Here is a 20,134-nt window from a genome sequence, read left to right on the forward strand (position 1 = left end):
AACAATATTCAAGTGCCACGAAAATTCCATTGTTATAACCGATAATTGCTATAACCGGGTTGCATGAAGAAAACCAAGATAGGGAATGGCAGAGCTGTTGAGAAAACTACAATGGCAGAGAGGCCAGTGCCCCTCCCCCCCACCCTGCTGCATTTGGCTGCTGATTGTGTTGACTATTTAACTCTGCTGCCTGCGCACTCTACTCTGATCACGTGCAACAATTCGCGGCTGTCGGCATTCAAGAATGGCACTGCTATAGTAAAACCTCGTTAATTCAGATTTCAAGGGGCCGAAAAAATGCCCCCATTAACCGAATCTCAAATTATCAAGGGTATCAAGAAAACAATAAACAAATGCTTTCTACGTCAACACGCACTCATTTCCTGAATGAATCGGCAGAATCTTGTTTCTATTTTGCAGAAAAGCAGTGCGGATGCTGCGATTCTCGTAACCTCGTGATTGATTAGCGCTCGCAGCGGCGAAGGCCTCGCGACTTCTGTCACAATGCGGCCGCGGCGTGCGTCTTCATCTGAGACACGCTTTTTTCTCCATTATCCTGATTATTTTTTTCACCCGTGTCGCCAGGTCGCTGCCCATCGCTATGTAGCCGGTGCTCTTCATCCTTCCTTGACAGCTTTGCACTGAGTGAAAATGAAACTGTTGTTTGCTGCAACCGCGGCCACTGTCGACGCGATCATGAACGGCGGCCTCGCGGTTCTGAAGGCGCGCGGTCAACGCATGCACTGAGCCAAACCGAAACTACTGTTTGCTGCAACTGCGGTCGAAACCACGGTCGCTAGCGACGCGATCATGGATGGCGACTACTCAGTTATGAAATGACGCGGCCGACGCGCATACTGAGTCAAAACGAAACTACTGTTTGCCGCAACCGCTGCGGACGAAATCGCGGTCGCTATCGATGAAATCATGGATGACGGCTATGCAGTCATGAAGGCACACGGCCAATGCGGTTCTATGCGCGGCGGTAAACACAGGAATAAAGGCTTTAACCCATTAAGGACCACTTAAGGACCCGTTAAAATTTGCAGATTTCTTGTATGAGGTAATATTTTCACACTGTAAATACATTGTGAAAGTTTCATGAGTGCCGCTTTATTCTTTGAAACGCTACAATAGTGTACTTTATAAAGTATGCTGGGCCTTTATGGGAGCAATACCTGATGTAGGTTACCAAATGGTAAATGCTATATTTTGGAGCTTCAAAAAACAAAAAGCTTGCAGTGGCGAAGAGTAAAACTTTGCGTAAGCCCTCATAACCTTCTGGTAGCAAAATGAACATTTTAGTGGGAAATAGTGTTTACTGGGAGGTGTTTTTACTATTCAAGTGTGTAGCATAATTTCACGGAGAAGGACTCTGGTGTTGCTTTCAGAGGCGCTCGCGATGAACATATATTATTGGCGCAGACCTACACGAGATATCTTTCGATGAATGGAGGTTTTCAAGACTAAAGCATTCAGCCCCCATTTGGTTGAGTGGTAGTTGAAACATTCAACGGACTGGTGGCATCTCCTCCAATAACAGCTGGTTCTTTCATTTCAGTCCTGGTATATGATTTGGTCGGCAACATTTTCGCTAGAATTTTCGAACCTTTCAAGAGATGGGATCTACGTCTGGTTCCTCAATGCGGGCTGCTCTACTTTCAATTGCATAACTCATCTCAATTGGTAGACAAATATAGATCGTCTTTGTTGTTTTCTGTTTCCCCCCACCTATTTTCCAATATGTAACAAAATCCTGCATAAATTATCTGCCGTTTTAAATAATGTTCATATGATATCCAAATGGCTTTTTATTCATCTAAATTTAATGCAACAAGGCTCGCTATTTTACTGACTGTGAAGGTAAGAGCGTCGTCATCTTTCTCGGCAGCAAAAAAAGAACGAGGAGGAATAATAGCAATCTTGATGTAATCCTTACTATATTTTTTACCTGCGATGGTCTCTGAAGTGTTTCTAGTCAGCAAAATATATATATATAGCAAAAAATAATGGTAAAAATGCCCCCGTGTGTGCTTCGAGAACAAGCACACCCCTCTAGCATACACATAGGCCCAGTGTACTTTACAAAGTACACCTATCTACATTTACTTGCGACGCTATAACTATGTATTGTATATGGAACGTCATGCATTCATCGTTTACGTCATTCCTTTCTAAAACTTCCACACTGCTTCATATGCTGCTTCATGCAGCATATGATATGCTTGATAAAAAATAAAGGTGCATGTACGGCAGCACCGGCTATGTTCAGAACTTCTCCAAGTTTGGCGATGAATAAATCAAATACATCATGGAGCTGTCAAAAAAACTACAACGGGGTTGTCTTGGGAGGACTGTTCTTAGCAAAATGGCGTACTAAGGAACAAAGTATATTAATTCTTTAATTATTTACAAATGAAAATGGTACTGTACATTTTAAAGTATGGTGGTCCCTAATGCGTTAAAGGCACAAATAGGCACGAAGCATTTGCTATCATTCCAGTACGATTTTCACTGATGAGTGATGACTATGGTGATGCGAACTCTGTCGCTTCGTTTGGACGCTAACGTCGTTTTGACTCTATTACGTTGCACATTTGCAGCGCTCCGCCAGCCCCAGCGCTATCAGCACAGTTGGCACAGTCTTTTGTGTTTCGAAGGGTGGCGCGGCGTAGAGCTATGGGCGCAGCCCATTCGTGTTCGGAGGGGTGGAAGAGCGACGGGACAGAGGCGCGCGAGGCTGGCGATGCGGAGAAGGATGGAAAGCAGCACGCGGTGGCGTGCAACGGCTCAAATTTCTTTCTTTTCCTTTCAAGGAGTTCGCATTCCATTCCCTTTTGGCACGGACACCCAGTAGCCAGACTTCATCGTTATAATCAATAATGTGGCATGGGGGCATTGTAGTAAGCGGGTTATTTCACCATAGAAAACATACAAAAGTTGACGGTGCAGCAACTTCTCACTGTTATAACTGATATGTTGCTAAATCGGTATCGTTATAAGTGGGTTCGACTGAATATATATTAAATAAAAACAATGTTTTCCTGCACCGATTTCAATAAAATTGGTTCCACTGTGTTCAGCAAAAGCTGAGCTTCATTCTTTTTATCATAGGCTCAATAAATAAAATTTCCAACATTTGCAAAACATTGAATGCGATTTTCTCAGCTTTGTTCTTTTTTTTTTGTGAGGTACTTCTGCCTTATGGAAGTTTTGAGAATGTGTATATGAACGGATTTAAGAAACTTGGTATCATTCTTTTCAGTAACAATTCAACTACTGGCTAAAGCTTTCCTTTTTTTATAACCTTGATACATTTGTAATTAGGTGATATGCAAGTTAATTACTCATATTTAAAACAGCGCCAAAAAACACAGACAAGAGAGAACACGGGACACAGCCGTCGTCCCGTGTTCTCTTTTGTCCGTAATTTTTTGCACCGTTTTAAATATGAATGATCAGTACCAACTAGCTCGCACCCAAACCCTTCTAAGTTAATTACTGCAAGGTAATTTTCTTTCTCCAACTTTGAAAATTATTTCTGATCAATAATATAGCTGTATAAACATTTTATTAGATTTGGCCTGTGTGGGGGATCTTTCAGAATACCTACATATTTCTGAAAAATAACTTTTCGAATCACAAATTACTATAACAACCCGTAAGTAATTACCCAATTGCAATATATCATTTTGTCATATCTTCCTTCATAAATGAGATATTTGAAATCTGTTTGTACATTTTCAATCTCCATTCAATGATGCACGTGCATGCCAAATTTCATCAAGGTAACTTGATAAATGAAAAAATTTTTAACGCCTTCATCCACCCTTGAGCTGTACTCTGCAAATTAAGTTCGCAGCATTTAGGCTTTATGTATGTTCACACCGTTCCTGCCAGTATAAGCACACACAAACCTGATAGGCGTTCTCAGTAGTTGCTGTGGCTGCTTGCCCATGAACCCAAACTACAGCATTAATGAGAGGGTAGCAGTTGTCATAATAAAGTTCAATAGGAGGTAAAGAATAAAGGTAGTACAAGCCTACACCTGAAACTCCAGTCATGATGATGAAGAAATAGAACAGTTTTATAAGATGTTGAATTAGCAATGAGAAAGGTGCAAATTCAGTACACTGTATAGTAATGGGCGACTTCAATGCAAAAGTGGGGAAAAAGCAGGCTAATGAACAAGCAATTGGCAACTACAGTTCAAGGAACGCTAGAGCAGAGATGTTGGTCGAATTCGCGGAAAGGAATAGGCTCCAAATAATGAATACTTTCTCCAGGAAACATAACAACAGGAAGTGGACCTGGAAAAGACTTAATGGAGAAACAAGAAATGAAATAGATTTCATACTTTCTGCCGATCCCAGCATAGTGCAGGATGTAGAAGTGTTAGGTAGGTTTAAGTGCAGTGACCATAGGTTAGTGAGGTCTAGGATTTCTCTCAATTTGAAGAGAGAAAGAGTAAAATTAGTCAAGAAGAAGCCGGCCAACCTAGACGCAGTAAGGGTAAAAGCAGACCGATTCGAGCTGGTGCTCGCAAACAAATATGCAGCTTTAGAAAAGGAAGATGAAGACAACATAGAGGTAATGAATGAAACCGTAACTAGGCTGATCTCAGAAGCAGCAATTGAAGTGGGAGGTAAGGCACCAAGGCAACCTGTAGGGAAGCTCTCCCAAGAAACAAAGGACCTAATAAAGAAACGACAGAAGATGAAAATGTCCAACTCAAGAGATCAGATAGAATTCGCTGAACTGTCAAAACTAATCAACAAGAAAAAAGTAAGGGATATTTGAAATTATAATGTGGGAAAGATTGAGGAAGCCATAAAATACGGACGCAGCATTAAATCAGTAAGAAGAAAGCTTGGCATAGGACAAGGCAAGATGTATGCACTGAAAGATAAGCATGGTAATATCATCACCAATTTCGATGACATAGTAAAAGCAGCGGAAGAATTCTATACTGACCTGTACAGTGCCCAAAACAGTGAAGCTACTTTCATTCGAAATAGTCATGAATCGGATACAGAGGCTCCTTCTATAGCTAGCGATGAAGTTAGAAGGGCCTTGAAAGACATGACCAGGGGAAAAGCTGCTGGAGAAGATGGAATAACAGTAGATTTAATCAAAGATGGAGGAGATATCATGCTTGAAAAGCTTGCGGCCCTTTATACGCAATGCCTCACAACTTCAAGTGTACCAGAGAGCTGGAAGAACGCCAACATTATACTAATCCATAAGAAGGGAGACGTTAAAGAATTGAAGAATTATAGACCCATTAGCTTGCTTTCAGTATTGTACAAAATATTCACCAAGATAATTTCCAATAGAATCAGGGCAACACTTGACTTCCATCAACCAAGAGAACAGGCTGGCTTCAGGAAAGGATATTCTACAATGGATCACATCCATGTCATCAATCAGGAAATCGAGAAATCTGCAGAGTACAATTGTCATGTTTTGTCACCGATCTCGGGGGCGTGCGGGTGTTATGAGAGAGGAGATTGGGAGACGCATGACAGCACAGCAAGTATGATTTAATAGGAGTAAACACAAAAAATCAAAAATCCCAACTAAAATGTAACCGTAAATAATAAACAAAATATAACATGTGCAAACAGTTCTAACTCATAACCAAAAATAGCAGCTAATTAAGCTATCCCTTTAGCCAGTCTTAATTCTTACACTCCTCAGTCTAACAACTCTAGCCTATTGGGCTACGTCGCCGCTTCACGTTTCCTCATGTTTTTTGACGCTGACTCATGGGGCTCTTCGTCCAAGTCGCGTCGCGTCTCTTTCGAAGTTATTGCTCCCGACAATCTTCACGATGTCGTCACCTTGGTGGATGCCTGTAACCCGGTCGCTGATGCTGACGCGGCAGAGAGGCCCGACGGATTAGGCCTAATGACGTGTTCGGCCGCCGCTTCCGTCCAGCTCTTTTCTCAAGCCCCGACGTGGCGTTCCAGGGATTACCGAACGCGCTGGTCTTCCGATGAAGGGGGATCCTCTCTGGAGCGCCCGGCCCTGCCGTGTGATGCAGCTGGTCTAAGTAGCCTCGCTCAAACGTCTCCGAGGTCAACGGCTGCACCTTGGACTGCCCGCGTCACGGACTCGGCCAGACCTCCAAGTCTCCCGTCGCCAGAGCGTAGCTGACGATGCGACCTTCCTGGCCCAGAGCCACATCGATAATCCTCGAACAGTGCCGTTTCTTCCTCGATTACGGCTCGGTTCACGCGCCTCGAGGTCTCGTGCCGTTTGGAACGCTCAGTTCACCTCGTCCTCTTCTTTCCTTTCTCTCGCCGCAGGCCTCTTATGGCTTTCATAGATTATGAAAAGGCATTTGATTCAGTAGAGATACCAGCAGTAATAGAGGCATTGCGTAATGAAGGGGTACAGGAGGCATACGTGAATATCTTAGCAAATATCTACAAGGATTCCACAGCTACCAAGTAGAAAGATACCAATCAAGAAAGGGATGAGGCAAGGAGACATAATCTCTTCAATGCTATTCACTGCATGCTTAGAAGTATTCAAGCTCTGAGACAGGGAGGGCTTAGGAGTGAGAACGGCGAATATCTCAGCAACCTTCGGTTTGCAGACGACATTGTTCTATTCGGCAAAAATGGGGATGAATTACAACAAATGATCGAGGACCTTAACCGAGAAAGTGTAAGAGTGGAGTTGAAGATTAATATGCAGAAGACAAAGATAATGTTCAATAGCCTGGCAAGGGAACAAGAATTCAGGATCACCAGTCAGCCTCTAGAGTCTGTAAAGGAGTACGTTTATCTAGGTCAAATTAATCACAGGGGAACCTCATTATGAGAAGGAAGTTTACAGTAGATTAAAATTGGGTTGGAGTGCATACAGCAGGCATTGCTAAATCCTGACTGGGAGCTTACCGATGTTGTTGAAAAGAAATGTGTACAATCATTGCATCCTACCGGTGCTAACATATGTGCAGAAACTTGGAGGTTAACAAAGAAACTCGAGAACAGGTTAACTCTTTCCCTACCATGGGGAAAATAGGTGTTTTTTTGTATGTTATCGCAGATGTTTTTTTCTGAAAGAACTACTGCACTAAATATTTAATGTAATACATAAACAGAAAGCAAAACGAATGCACTTTTCACGCATAAAAGTTTTATTTACGAGATGTATGTCATAAAAAACGTATAAATTGTTAAAATCAAGATTGTGCGATAAAACTGAACAAAGTTTGTAAAGACACGCCTGTACCTACTAAGAAAAAAATGTTACGAAAATTATGAGACATACAAAATGTATTGCCGTCTATTAGACTCTATCTCCGAAAAAATCTTAATTTTTTATTGAACAGGTCGTCGCTATAAAAATTTCAACTGCAAGCACTACAGTTCGGCGTGCCGGTTTGCGACCGCCAATGTTTCGGGCTGGTTTGCGTCGTCGTCGCTTTCAGACTCAAAGCCCGACGAAAAGTCCGCATCCTCTGACTTGCTGCTATTCGACGTATCGATAAGATCAGCCGTAGAGGCAGCGGAATCACGATATGAAGTGCGCGCGCTGTTTCCCGAGCCGGACATTTTTGCGTTCTGCTTTGACGATCGCGAAACTTCGGAGCACGTTTAAAAATCACCGCTTGGAGGGAAAAAAGCGAAGTGCTTAGAAAACAACAATATAGTTTCTCCTCTTTCACGTCCGATGGCTCAGTGTGTCCGTGAGCAGCACGGAAGGTCTTGAAAGCGGCGTTTCAAAGCATCGATAGCGGGTGGCTAGTTTTTCGTTCACCTTTGATGATCGCGAAACTCTGGAGCGCGTTTAAAAATCACTGCCTCGTGGGAAAAAAGTGAACTGCTTACAAAACTAAAATATAGTTCTCTTCCTTCACGTCCGATAGCGCAGTATGTCCGTGAGAAGCGCGGAAGGTCTCGAAAGCGGCGTTTCAGACCATCGATAGAGGGCTAACCATGCCAAATGGGCACGGTATGGAAAGAGTTAAGGACCGCACAAAGAGCGATGGAACGAAAAATGTGAGGCCTAACGTTGAGACAGGAAGAGAGCGGTGTGGGTCAGGGAGCAAACGAGAATAGCAATATTCCAGCCGACATTAAAAAGAAATGGAGCAAGGCAGGCCATGTAATGGCGAAGAATAGATAATTTCTGAACCAATAGAATTACATAATGGATGCCAAGGGAAGGGAAGCGTCGTCGAGGACGCCAGAAAACTAGGTGGCGTGATGAAATTAGGAAATTTGCAGGCGCAAGTTGGAATCAGCTAGTGCAAAACAGGGGTATTTGGAGATCACAGGGAGAGGCCTTCGTCCTGCAGTGGACATAAATATAGGCTGATGACGATGATGATGAACATGTCAAGGGCGAGCTTCTTGCGACGACATGCCATGCGACTCACCGCCAGCTAAGCATAGCTATAATGCTGCTTCACCGATAGTCTGCAACGAAAATTGCAGTTTGGTGCCGAGCCAATGAAGCACTTTACAGTGGCTGTTAGCAGACAGCACGTGGAAAACGAAGGAACCACCTCGACAACGAAAGTGAGGGCATGGGCGGCACTTGCAACACTTGAATGGCAGCAATTTGGTTCATGGTCGCCATGTTTTCGACATTGCGCACTTGCATCAGTCTGAAAAACTTAATGAGGAACCATACCGTGTGCGAAATTTCGGTGGCTGTTTTGGATTAGTCCTGTGGAGTTGGTGGCGTGGTGCCACGGGGAAGTACGAATAGACGAGTAGGTTTTTTTTTTCTCTGTGCTATTTGTCTGCTGCATGCGAAGAACGCAGGTTCTCAGATGTTAACCTTTCAACGTTCGTAAATTTAAATGGATGCAAACAACCCGGTCACATGCTTTAAATCACAAGGGCTGCTTGGTCTACATGTTTTGCACGTGTGCTGCCTTTGAAAAATAAAAAAATAGTGGGGTATCGCTTACAGCGCAGATATTCGCGTCTACGACGACTACTGGTATAAGCGGTCTATGCTGTAGCATTTTTGTACTGTTCCAATATGCATCATGTAGGAAGTGTTTGTAATAGGTTGGCAGGATGTGACACCTGGACAGTAGAGCATTTAGATTTACATAGAAAGAGTAGTTAGTGGCTCTTATCCTTATTTTGTTACCTAGAGTTGCCTCTTTAAAGGTAAACACTAAAGGAAAATATAAAGTCGAACTAGATTGAAAGATTAGGCTTTAGCAATAATGGATTCATCATTTGTAGCCCGAACAGAGCTTCTGTAATGAGAAAACAGCAAAAATTAAAAATCAGAGTGGCGCCACCAGTTCTGGACTAAGGTACCAATTGTGTGACGTCTGCGCTGGCAGATTCAGAGAGTGGAATAGAGGGAGGTCATGTCGACTCGTCCGTTTTGCAAGGGCTGTTAAAATTGAAGAGCAGCGGCAGGACCTTAGACAGCAATTTTCACAACAACAAAGTGATATACTGGCACAGATAAAACGATGTGTAGATGTGCAAACGGCTTGTAGACGAATAAACTATCAATCTAGCTAGGCTTAATATTTGCCTTTGATGTTTCTTTACGCTGAATCTTTCGAGACCGACACATACCATCTGGGCTAACAAAAACTCTTGTTCCATGCTGTGCAGTCCTCGGAAGATGCTGTGTGCCCTTATGGGACTCACCCACCATAAGCAGGGAGACATGGGCCCGCCCTGCGTGTCAGCTTATGTGGGGCCCTCCCCCAGCAGCCAGAGACGCACCCGACAGCCGGGCGGCCGTGAAAAGGGCAGACGGTGTGCTGCAGGCGGGGCCGCGGGCCTCCTCCTCCCCCCGGGTTGGGCGCCTGGCACAAGAGGCTGGAAACAGGCGCCATTCAGAGGCCACCCCCTCCCCCCTTCCTCGGTGCAACAATCAGGCCTGCTCTCATGCACGCCAGGCCGACAAACAGGTTCTCTGCTGTACACATCAGGCTTACAGCATACATACATGTCAAGCCAACAGACGGCACAGCAACTGCCAGTCGGCAGAGCGAAACATTCTGCTCACTCTATGTGCAGCTGTGCTTCCTACCCTGGCGCATGCAAAACACTCCGAGCGCCTCGCGTATGTGCACCCGACCAAGGCGTGCCCCTCACATGCGAGAGAAGTCCACTTGGATGGAGTGGTCCACCACCAAGTCCGAGGGACAGAGCGGGTTGATCTTGCAGGGGTCCCCTCCCAGCCGCTGAACAGCATCGCGCATGGCGGCGAAGTCCACCACGGCTGGAACACCCCTGTGACAGGAACAAGAGCATCGGTAAATTGCTTTGCTGATTGTCCTAGCAGCCAAACAGCTAATCACCCTATAATGAGAAAAGCAGCTAGTTCTGTCATTTACCAAGAGCAATATTTGTGATGTGCCACATGCAGATTTTGTGAAAAAAAAAAGGTCAAGCAAACCATTTTACAGTGCCTGAATTTTCAGTTGCAGTTTGACACTGGCCCAATCCAAGGCAATGCTGCAACAGTCCTAATAATTGAGCCAGTCAGAACAATTGTGGGTTTGAACTGGTCTGCTATGGCACACTATTTTCTCAAAACAGTTCAGTGGTAGCAATGAAAGGGGCCCTGAAACACATTTTGAACACAGTAAGAAAACGTTGGCAATTAGTAGACGAGGCTTTACATGCGAGCCAAATATTATTCAACTGTATGCAACAGGGAATTTACAATCTCCTGTAAAAAAAATGTGATATATTGCTTGCCCTCTCCTTTGCAATGTTGTCAGAAGCTACGTCGCAGGCAGCCAAGCAACCAGTATTGGTGGATTTCAATATCCCGAGAATTGTCACTAATACTAGTATTGCTAATGTTGAGTTAAATAAATGAAATATATATACATATATACAGTGTAGACCGCTTATTACATAAGTTGCCAGAGTCGTGAATATCTGCACTATAAGCGGTACCGCACTATAACCAAAACAACAATTTTCAAGCCCTGCACATATGCAAAACATGTAGACCAAGCAGCCGCATGTGTCCGAGAATCGAAGCATGCGACTGGGAGTTTTGCATCCGTTTAAATTTACAAACGTTGAAAGGTAAATGTCCAAGTACCGACAATCTTCGCATGAGGCAGACAAAGTAATAATTTAAAAATGTCCCAGTTTCGCCCGAAAGGCGAAGCATCAACTGCGATAGCAAATTAGTAGAGAGCTATAAGGAGTAGGGATAGTAGTTTTATCGGCTGCATAAACTTGACACATTCGCTTACTAACTGAATTAACAAGCGTGGTGTCAAAGCGCACAAGCATACATGAATAGACTCGAACGCAGACAACCACTGTGAAAATGCGGGCGTGGGGAAACGTGGCCGCTGCAGCAAGTGAAGGTTTGTGCAGTCTATCGCTTCAACAGAAACTGAGTGGCGTAAGCACAGCGCATACAAAGGTCAGAGCCGTGTGGAGGTCGCTTTCAAGATACGGTGCGTGCGACAATACTGACAGCCGGCAGAGGCGTGAACGCATTTGTTGGCAGAGTAGAAGCCGCCCCTCCCTTCCTCCCGCGCTGCCTTCCCGCTTTGCTCCTTTCACGTGGGAGATTGCGTCGCCAGTTCCCCTTGCGCCTGGTTGCAAGATACGCATTTGGTGCCGCAGCACAGCGTCGCCCCCTCTCCCTCCCTCCCATACCCCCAGGGCCTTTTGCGCGACGGAAGTCACGTTTGCTCTCTGCTGTGCGTGCGCTCTCCGTGAAGGCTCGCATCCCCCGCGCGCTTTCACTCGCACATACGGCGCGCGGCGACAATTTTATCGCCCTTGGACTTGTGCTCCACGTCTCGTGCTCCTCCTCCGCATCACCCTCGTTGATCTCCTCTCCCATCGGTGGGCGCACCTCATTGAGAAGCGTGCTCGCTACCGCCCTTGTCGGCAAGATATTCCCATGGAAGCTGCATTATAACGGGTATTTCATCTCACGCGGCTGCACTGTAAGCGGTATGCGTATACATGGAGTGCTATGGGAAAATTAACGGGAGTCTGAAAAGACCATACTATATCCGGTCCTGCACTATAAGCAGTTACGTTATAAGTGGTCTATACTGTAAATATATATGTGTCTGCCATCTAAAAAAAACTAAAATTTGCAGTTCCAGTCTACAAACAGCAGTTATGCACCGCTTATCTGCTGTTCATGGCCTTAGAGATTGCACCGACATGCTGCGAGGTGTAGATACCATGGCCACCACAAGGTGCCGCGTCGAGTCCTCCGATAACCGTGTGCTCTGATTGGTCTCTGTGAGTGGCGTAGCTACAGGGGCGTGGCGACGCAGGGTAGCCCGAGCGCCCATCTGTGATTCTAGATTGAGGCCATTCTATGATTAATTAGAAAAGTGTTTCGGGGCCCTTTTAAGAGGCTAAATGTAGAATTTGCAATTACAAATTAGCTTCATTAAAATACACTTGGCTCCCGTTAATTCAACATTTTGCTTAATTCAAACACACCGTAAGGTCCTGATAAGAAACTAAACAATGTAACTAAGTGAAAGTTACCAAGAGCTTGAAAATAAATTCAGCAGACCATGCTACTGCTTTTGTCTCTTCTGAGAATTTTGAAAGCGCCAACGACAGTTTTGAGGTCTGTGGGCCACTAACCTACGGCACCACTGTCAGCAACATGAGTTCAATGCTGAGGCAATTCCTGAAACATGTTGGCGCTCCTTGCCAAATACTGGTTGAGTTTCACTTCAAAAGCAAGAAGCAGAAACACATTACAAACTACTTCAAGGAACTAAAAAAAATTGCCGAGAATTAGCTCAGCTAACATTGGATATGCAAAGTGACAGCTTGGTTTTTTGTTTTTTTTTATCGTCCAGAGCCTGCCTGTGACTACGGTTGTGGTCCCGCTTCCGGCATTTTGCGAGCCGAACGACTCACTCTTCCTGTCTTCAACGCTACCTTCGCGCGCTTGGCACTCCAGACCCTCTCCAGTGAAGCAGCTCGCGACGGGCGATAACCGCGGGGTGGTGAGACGCCGCTTGCCGACGACGGCTGAAAGCCTCCCCCTCCCGTGCAACGCTCAGAGAAGACAGCCCGGCCTCGCTCTCATCCATGGCCAACCTCGCACTGACTACTTTTTTTTCTTTTCTGAAGCCTGCAATGCATTCATCTTGCTTGGTTGTGGTTCCAGTGAAGAAAGGCCACTAACAAATACAAACTTCTAGGAGCTTCTCTCTAGAATTTTGTTAGTGACATTGCCTAAAAACTGTTTACATTCCATCCGGAACTTACACATCCTTTGTGCTTACTCGAGAATTCTTAATAATTTGCTCTGCTTTGTAGCCAATGTCCACCTTCTCAAGTGGGAGATGGTTGTCAGGATTATCAATATCGACCTTTAGCAGACCGACAATTCCTTTGGCAGAAAGCATAGAACACTTCAAAAACTTCGTGAGCAGCTTCCTCAAAACAGTTTCTAAATCCCTCGCAGGGAAAAAAACCATTGCTTTGTCTGTTTGGTACTGTACCAGAGAAGGCTTCAGGGCCATTGCTACACATAATTCAAAATTCAACTTTGCTGGCAGCAAAATATCACAGCTGTACTCCCACGAGTTGTTAAATGAGGCACATTTCGGCAGGTTCACAACATTTTTTCTAGCTGCTTCAATGTACTTTTTGATGTCAGACCCCACCAACAACGCTCTCTCAGTTACAGGGACATTCTCCAACCACCGGTGGGCGACAAACTTGAGAGGAAAGGTGTATTGGGCTGTGACTGCCGAAAAGTCTCTCTCTCCGTGCTGGAGCATCTTCAAAAAGTGCGCTCAGACTGGAAAACAGGCAATCAAGTCCACATTTAGTAGCTGAAACTCCCGCCCTATAAGTGTTGTGCATTGTGTGAAGCCCACAAGTGCTTAAGTCGACACATTGCACTTGATAATTTTGTTGCAAGTGCTCTTGGAGACCCTTGAAGAACTTCAGATTAACATTGGGACCATCCATGGATATCTCAATAATCTTTGCAAGAGGCAATGGCTCAAGGGCGCTTAGCAACTTTTCTTTATTGTCATCAGCTGTAGAATGCCCAATAAAAACAGAGGTATAGGCACCGGGCGGCCGTCGTAAGGCGCCAGCGGCGCGCCGGCGATATGCCGGCGAACAGCGCAGCGAACGGCAGCTGTCAGAGCACTGGCATGTGAAGCAGACGACGGGACGAAGGCGCTCGGTGCTTCCAGTGATTTGGCACTGCTGGTTTTAAGGGCTGACGCACCGGAAAACGCATTTTCGTGTGTCTGCTTTTGAGAAAGGTCGTCACTTGTACGAGGCAGATCACATTCGTGGCATCAGGTAGTATATAAAGCAGAAAACGAGCGCAAATTGCGATGCAAATGCACCACGCGAACGGAGCTCACCGCGGCAAGCTAAGTTGTGGAACTCTAGCAGTTATATTCCAGATGTTATTTTGCTTTACGCTTTAGCATTACCGCGTATTTAATCATGGAAATATGCGAATAACACAAAAATTATGGACAGAAAAAAAAGGAGACGTACATGTTCCTTATTCTGTTTCTTGAGCTGCTTCACCGATCGCACATGTGTCAGTAAGTTCCCGTTCTTTGTCCGTTGTAGTTCTTTTATTTTTGCAATGCTTCCCCATTCTTAATTGCTTATAAACTAGCCCAATCTTCAGTCACGGCCCATTTTATATAGCTTAGCGCGACAGGAGCCGTCGGCGGCGGCGAGTGTGAACACGCCACTGCGTTGGCTTTCGCCGTCGATGCACAGCACAGTCGTGTGCCGGACGCAACCAGAGTTGGGAATTGTTAGGAAGGAAAATGTACATTAAAGGAAGACTGTTGCACTGATAAGACAGCAAAATGACTACAAATCTGAGTGTTCGTCTTCGGTGCCCAAGCTCCGGAGCCGTTACACTGCGGAGACGAAGCCATGCAAGTGCGACACGAAGCTCTTGCGTACGAACGGCTCTTTTATTAACGTTAGAACAACTAGACCATAGCAAATCAGCGTCGGAAATGTACAGTGCCCAGCGATTGAAGCGCTGGCAGTGCGCGGCTGCCACCGTTTTTTTTTTTTTCTTTTCGTGCCACAGGTGAGCGCCGTGGGACCAAATGCAGTCATAATGCGTTAGAAAGGTTCTCGCTTTCACTCTACACCACAATGCATCCGTTTGGTGTCCCCAGCGCTTACAGTCAGTGCGAAAAGCGCTGGCGGCCATGCGTTTCGAGTATCGTGTTTCAATTGCTGAGCATGTCTGTACGCGCTAGCTGTTGCCTACAGACCGCACATATCCAGACTTTCCGCCTGAAAAACACAATGCCGCGATGAACAACGATTGAATTGAATGTCCTAACCAGCTTCAGTCATGCTTCAGTAACTGTTGGCGCACCCAAAAGCGCAACATGTTTCATCAGACTTGCTTTTACGGCAGCGCCTGCTGCGCGCGGCCCGGCCGCCACATGCCATTACATTCGCGGCGCCACCGCATGAAGGCGCCACCGGTCCAAATTCATCCCGCGCCCGGTGCCTGTCACTTTGTGAGCCTCACATGCGCATCCATTTGCTTACTTTGCAGACAGTCATTTGCCGACTCATCGAAAAGTACAACAAAGAATTCACACTGTTCTATCACTCGCTGCAAGGCCAAAAGAAAGAAAGGCCTGAGACCATGACATGTCACGTAGGCGCCTTTCTTCTCACCACAAGAAAACGCCTTTGCCATTTCACTGTCCGGGAACATGCTCTGGAATAACTCCCCTGCTTGGGATGACGTCCGGTACGAGATGTGGGATGCCACGACTTTCAGAGTCCAAAGAATTTCGACGTCAGTGACAAGCTCGTGTGTTTTACAAGCATCATTTAGGCTTGTTGACTGTAACGGAGACGCGGTAGTGGACTGCTCTGTTGCGACAGGGGTCGGGTGGCGTTTCAACGTGCTCCCTTGCGCTATATTCATAGCACCAATATGCTTGGCACTTTTCATGTGACTTTTCAAAGCTGATTCACCCATGGAAGTCACATTAAAAGTTTTGCCACAAAGCTTGCCCTTAGCCCAATGCGGACTCGTTGTGTCGGGTGCAATCCACTGCTTGTAGTCATCATGGTGGAGCCAAGCTGAAACTTGCTTTTTCCGGGTATTGTTTGTCAGCACATCAGTTGGTAGAAGACACGATTATTCCAAAAAGTGTTGACAGCACGGAGGCACGACTACGGTAAAGCCAGCACACGGACGTGACCACGTGGCTCGGTTAGGCTCGTTGAGTGATCGCACGGCGCAACCAGTGTTGCCAGCTGCCTAACGAGAATGGGCTAAATAGGTATGAAAACACGTTGATAAGTACAAATTAAAATTTACTAGTCCAGAAATTCAAGGTTTTTCAAGGACTGGTCAGAAATTTAAGGTTTTTAAGGTCCCTGAAAATGGACTTTCGAAATTCAAGGGTATTCAAAGGTTTGTAGGACCTGTGCGCACCCTGGAGGGTACCTCATGAACCACTCATCACATGGAACTGCTGGGCAGGCTAGGTATTAGTGATGTTTCCGTCAATGGTTTCTGCCTAAATTGGGACTGCGCTAAATTTTGTGTCCCTTCTTGCATTTTGTCATAGTGGACAGATGCAATTACGAGGTGCTGCTGGATTGAGTCACACAACAGATGAGTGCACAAGTGGCATTATGACAAGCACACGCTGACGTGGAAGAGCTCAACAGCAAAATATTATGTCAAGCGAGACTGAAAGATTAGGCTTCCCAAATAACGATTTTCTCATTTGTAGCGAAAAAAGCATCTGTAAGTTAGAAAATGACGAAAATGGAAAATCAGAGTGGCATCACCTGTTGTGGGCTGTGGTACCTCTCATGTGTGGGGATGCGCGACTCTCACGCGTCTCCTGTGGTCCGGCTTCACCGCGTGGCTGGGCGCCGCAGGCGGTCAGAGTGGTGGCGGCGCGTTGCGAGAGATGGCGCGAGTGTCGCGATGCTAACGCCACCGAACGGCGGGGTGACTTGGGAGAAAAAGGTCGAAGGCGCTCTGCTCTCTCTTGGGCTTGGGATCGGCGGCCAACACGCACGAACGCTTCGCGCGTGCGCCGGCCCGCTTCGCGCCACCGCCGCGCGAGGCTAAGAGCAGGACACCAGTATGGACGAACACGGATCGTTCGAGCGCGCCACAGTTCGCGTGACTGTACACGTGAACGACTAGGCGATGGTGTCATAACATGGGGCGAACGTATTCGCTCGCTATCGGGTCGCGGTGAGTCGGACTTCCTTGATTTGTCGCGCGCCCATGTGAATGTTCTATTGGTAGTAATTCGGCTAGTGTGTATTATTGTATGAAAGGTGCAATAAATGCCCTTTTGATTGTTTGCACTACTGTGTTGTTGTTCCTTTGTCCCAAGAGCCCGTGAGACCCCACATCTGGCTGCCCAACGTGGACCTCTTGGGGCATCGGATCATAATTTTAACAGTTTTGCTCGGTTCGAGACAACCTTTGTTTCAACCGAAGCGTAGTCCTAGCGTGGATTTTGATCGCTAGTGTCGGCGGCGGCGTGCTTTCTTGAGAGAGGCGATGGTTGCTGTAGCATGTTTGAACTTTTCAACATGCTAAGCCTTTTCGCGAGTGTTTTGTTGAAGTACACTCGTCGGTACGAGAGCCACGTGGTCTGCATCCTGGGAGAGCAAAGCCTAGCGCCCGCGGAGCATTGGCAAGCCTGAAGCGAGTGAGTACGGAAGCCTTGTGGGTGGTCCGAATTTCTTATGTAAATAGCTTCTTCTATCTCTTTGACTTCGGAAGTCGCAGCTCAGGGAGCCGGGTGGCCGCGGGCCACGGGTGCTCCGACACGGTCTGGGACAGTGGGCGCCGTCAACTCGGATGCTGTGTGCACCGAGCAGGGTAGGACCACCTCACAGAGCTAACGTCTCCTCGCGGCTGCCTGTTCTTGTGCCCATTTTGGGTGTTTTTTTTTTTTGGATGCCAGTTGTTGTCAGGGTAGCGACGCATTAATCCTAAGGCTTTACGAAGCCGCCTGTCGCACGTGGAGGGACACAACCTGGTGGACCATTGTGTTGAGGTGTCGCACTTTGCTTCCCTCATTCTAGTTAGCCTCGCACGAATTGAAAAATTGAAATTAGTCGTTCGACTCAAGAAAGCAAGCTTTGCTCACGTGAATTTAGCATCTGAAATGCCGCCCGAAATTTTGCTAGCCGAATTGAACATCGTACCACGTGGGCGATGCGCATACGGAATTCCTCTCCCTTGCACTACTTAAGTGTTTGTCGAGTGCGTTGAGTGTACGCAGCGTGAGCGGAGTCACCCCTGGTTTGCTGTCACCTGCACATCGTCAGCGCTGCTGCCCCGGACTACAATCGAGCTACCCCAGGCGATGCAGATGCCTGTGGCCAGTTCGGCGCAGCGATTTCGGCGGCCGCCTATGTCCGGCCCGCAATCCTCAGCGGCTGAGAAAGGAGCCGGCAGTCACCAACGGCTACTGCAGCTCTCGCCAGCAGGGCGCGTCGGCGTGAGCGACGCTTGCTCGTCCTGACTTCTGTGTCGCCGTTTCTGGAGTCCTGGGCTATAGTCCTGCCATCGAATCTGCAGAGGTGGTGCTGTGACCAACGGATGCCAGCGGTGAACCCCAGAGACAATGTCGGCTCGCATGTTATGGTTAACGTGTGGACATTTCCTCGGCAGCGCCACTGACGCATGTACTAACTTTTGTTCGCGACGCGCACGTTGATAGACCTTGTGACATGTTTCGCCGGAGTATGTGTAGTGATTTAAGGTTGGGGGGATGTGGGGATGTGCGACTCTCACGCGTCTCTTGTGGTCCGGCTTCACCGCGTGGCTGGGCGCCGGAGGCGGTCGTAGTGATGGCGGCGCGTTGCGAGAGATGGCGCGAGTGTCGCGATGCTAAAGCCACCGAACGGCAGGGTAACTTGGGAGAAAAAGGTCGAAGGCGCTCTCTCTTGGGCTTGGGATCGGCGGCCAACACGCACGAACGCTTCGCGCGTGTGCCGGCCCGCTTCGCGCGACCGCCGCACGAGGCTAAGAGCAGGACACCGGTATGGACGAACACGGATCGTTCGAGCGCGCCACAGTTCGCGTGACTGTACACGTGAGCGACTAGGCGATGGTGTCATAGCATGGGGCGAACGTATTCGCTCGCTATCGGGTCGCGGTGAGTCGGACTTCCTTGATTTGTCGCACGCCCATGTGAATGTTCTATTGGTAGTAATTCGGCTAGTGTGTATTATTGTATGAAAGGTGCAATAAATGCCCTTTTGATTGTTTGCACTACTGTGTTGTCGTTCCTTTGTACCAAGAGCCCGTGAGACCCCACACATGTGATGTCAGCCCTGGCTGATGCACAGACAGAGAGCGGCAGAGAGGGAGGTCATGAGGGGTTATGTCAATTTATCTGTTTTGGCTCAGGTGGTCGCAATTGAGGAGCAGCAACGGGACCTTCAGTGGCAATTATCTATGCAGAAAAATGTTATAGTGGCACCCAGAAAATGACGACAGACTTCTAGACGAATCTAGCTCGACCTATTATTTGCCTTCAGTGTCCCTTCAAGCAAGTGATTTCAAGATAAAACTTCAGATGGCAACACTGGCACATTTTGCATCTTTTCAATAAACCTTTCTTGACATAAACCTTAAGAAGAGTGGAGGAACTTGGCAGCTCCCAGCGACACTGCCAGCCTTCCTTAACAAGAGCAGACAATCTGCGGGAAGCCCCACCATGAAACCCCAGAACGGTGAGGGCTTCGTGATCTCAGCAGTTTTATGAAGGTAGTGGCAAAACAGGTGCACCTTTATTCAAAGAACAGTTTCACAACAAAACGTGTCTACCATTATGGATTCAACGGCAGCCCATCGTTCAGATATAGATGAACATTAAATCACACACACACACACACACGAGTGCTGATTTTCTGCAAGTGAAGTTTATGGTTTGGCAAGACGAATTTTATGGCCACACCGAAACGACCAACATGGTGTGCAGGGAAAGAAGCAAGCTTACTGGTGAAATCTTAGAAGCAATAGACATTGACAGGATGAGGGTCATATGCATCGCCTGCCATTTGATGGCTTTTCAAAAAAGAAAAAAATATATATTTTTACCTATCCGATTGTCCTAAAGTCAAGGATGGTGCATCAGTTGATTCTGTTTTCGGTT

The 20,134-nt window shown here is 46.7% G+C and overlaps 1 protein-coding gene across 4 annotated transcripts in view; it reads right to left on the reverse strand.

The window, feature by feature from the left end:
- The window catches only part of LOC119455352 (cytoplasmic aconitate hydratase-like), a 607,544-nt gene that overhangs the window by 121,458 nt on the left and 465,952 nt on the right, over positions 1-20,134 (reverse strand). For 2 of the 4 annotated variants that reach the window (XM_049668715.1, XM_049668714.1), the window contains exons 4-5: positions 10,098-10,235; positions 9,645-9,818 (exon numbers count right to left, since the gene is read on the reverse strand). In XM_049668715.1, coding sequence (XP_049524672.1) covers positions 9,645-9,818; positions 10,098-10,235 — 312 coding nt within the window. The remainder of the gene's footprint in view (positions 1-9,644; positions 9,819-10,097; positions 10,236-20,134) is intronic. The other 2 variants (XM_037716735.2, XM_037716736.2) reach the window with 2 other exon arrangements.

The sequence above is a fragment of the Dermacentor silvarum genome, chromosome 6, assembly GCF_013339745.2.
Source record: "Dermacentor silvarum isolate Dsil-2018 chromosome 6, BIME_Dsil_1.4, whole genome shotgun sequence".
Lineage (NCBI taxonomy): Eukaryota > Metazoa > Arthropoda > Arachnida > Ixodida > Ixodidae > Dermacentor > Dermacentor silvarum.